This window comes from Egretta garzetta, unplaced genomic scaffold (genome assembly GCF_000687185.1).
Source record: "Egretta garzetta isolate BGI_Z169 unplaced genomic scaffold, ASM68718v1 scaffold34, whole genome shotgun sequence".
NCBI lineage: Eukaryota > Metazoa > Chordata > Aves > Pelecaniformes > Ardeidae > Egretta > Egretta garzetta.
The window spans coordinates 4,743,372-4,745,455 of NW_009259586.1; the positions used below are offsets into that span (position 1 = coordinate 4,743,372).

The following is a 2,084-nucleotide window of genomic DNA, read 5'->3' on the forward strand; positions in this document are numbered from 1 at the left end:
GGTGGGGAGGGGGCCATCGGGGGCTGCAGGGGGATGGGGCAGCAGGCACCGGCTGCCTGCCAGCTCCCGGAGAACAGGCACACCAGTGTGTTCCTGGCTCGCCAGAGAGAAATCCCTTTCTGCCCGCTCCGGCTTGGCTCAGCATCCCGCCCGGCATCTTCCCACCCCACTCGGTGGGCGCCCAACTGGGGCGATGTCTCCAAACCTGCCTTCCTTTGCTCTCCCATCACAAGTACAGTGTGTTCCTGGCTCGCCAGAGAGAAATCCCTTTCTGCCCGCTCCGGCTTGGCTCAGCATCCCGCCCGGCATCTTCCCACCCCACTCGGTGGGCGCCCAACTGGGGCGATGTCTCCAAACCTGCTTGCCTTTGCTCTCCCATCCCAAGCACCAGCCCCTACCCCCAGCCGCAAGATTTCCTGTTACCTGTTGAGAAACCGTCCGGGCCCGTGTAGCAATGTCACCCCATGTCACCCGCATCACCCACTTCCTGCTCCTGCACATAGAGAAACTGCCCACGGTAACTCTGCACGTGCTGTGCCCTGAGCCTGCCCCCCAAGCCCGCAGGGCGTCTCCGGCCCAGGGCTGCCCCCCCCAAGCCCGCAGGGCGTCTCCGGCTTCCCAGGCTCTTTGCATCCCTCCAGCCAGTGTGCAGCCCCTGCAAGCAGGTGGCCACCCAGCAGCATGTCAGGGCCCTGTCCCCCCTTGGGGACTGCATGTCCTCAGCTCCTCCAAGCCTGGCAGGGGACTCACCCAAACTACATTAACAACGTCCCTTTTATTTTTCCCAGCCCATGGAGAGATCTGGAAATAGAAAGCACAGCACAGACTGTCTTGCTGGCCCAGTGATGTATGGGCAGTCACACTCCCCCTGTGCAGGGCAGCACGGTGGCCAGGCATGGGGCCAGACCCAAGGGACCAGGGATGCCACAGGGGAGCAAGCAGGGCAGAGCCTGGTTGTTCCCACCTCAACAACCCCATCAGGGAGGTGCTAGAGCAGTGCTTCAGCCGGGCAGGGATGAGACCAGTGCCTTGCTAAATGGATCAGCCCAAGCAGGGGCAACGGGCAGCCGGCACCGGGCTAAAGTCCAACAGAAGATACAACTAATAAAAACACCTGATCCTCAGCAAAACCCCGCGTGACAACAGCTCAGTGAGGCACCAAAGTCCACCCGGGGCTCAGCACCAGCAGTGGGAAGGTCCCATAGTACCAGCCCCTCACAGCTGGTCTTTGGGAACAAGCCATAGGAGCTCCCCAGAAGTTTCCCCACCCTGAGGACACCAGGAGCCTGCTTCCTGGGAAGACCGTCCACATCTCTGTTGTAACAACAAACATGTTTTTGCTGGGTAAATAAAAAGCAGTGTGATCTGTGGCAGCCCATGGTACCTCCTAGGAACGGCTCCAAGCAGGAAAGGTCAGCTATTTCTCAATTCCTCACCTTTCTACATCACTTTGTTTGTGCAACCGCTAACTCCCACGCACCACTTAAGGCCGACATTCCTGAATTAGTAAGTGTCTGTGCACGGGGACCGACTGACAGGATCAGTCCCTTTGGCCCAGGAAGGGCTCCACCATCTCTGCTCTGCAGCAGAGACCGGACGTGCTCAGGGCACGAGTGGCTGCCACCCACACCTGCAGTCACTGCCCCCCAAAAATACCCTCAGCTCCAACTTCTTTGTTGTATTTTGGAGCGGGTTAATGCCAGCCACCCTCAGCCCAGCCCTGGGCAGGGGCTCACCTGCAGGTCGAGGCTTGCCACCACCCTCGGGCCCCGGTGCTTCTCGCACCCCGCTTTACTGGCCCTGCAGCACCAGGACGACCCAAAGGGCTCCGGATCAACGACGGGCTGCTCAGTTACAGGTCCAAACAGCCCCACGCCTCTGCCTGCCCCCCCTCATCACCCAGCATGGTTGCTAGAGAATAATGTTAAGCAAATAAAAAAATATTAAAAAGGGAAAAGCAGCAGGGCCCGGCGAGGCCCGGTGCTCCTGGGGAGCCGTGTTTAAAGCAAAGCTAAAAAGAAAGAGCGGATAGCGAAACCACACAGGGCGCCCGGGGCGGCGGCGACCGCTGCTGCTGCTCCCGC

The 2,084-nt window shown here is 60.1% G+C and overlaps 1 protein-coding gene across 1 annotated transcript in view; it reads right to left on the reverse strand.

The window, feature by feature from the left end:
• The window catches only part of SLC9A3R1 (SLC9A3 regulator 1), a 9,388-nt gene extending 8,806 nt beyond the window's left edge, over window positions 1-582 (reverse strand). The window contains exon 1 of the mRNA XM_035893378.1: window positions 424-582. Coding sequence (XP_035749271.1) covers window positions 424-501 — 78 coding nt within the window. The 5' untranslated portion in view covers window positions 502-582. The remainder of the gene's footprint in view (window positions 1-423) is intronic.
• Window positions 583-2,084: the final 1,502 nt, after the last annotated feature.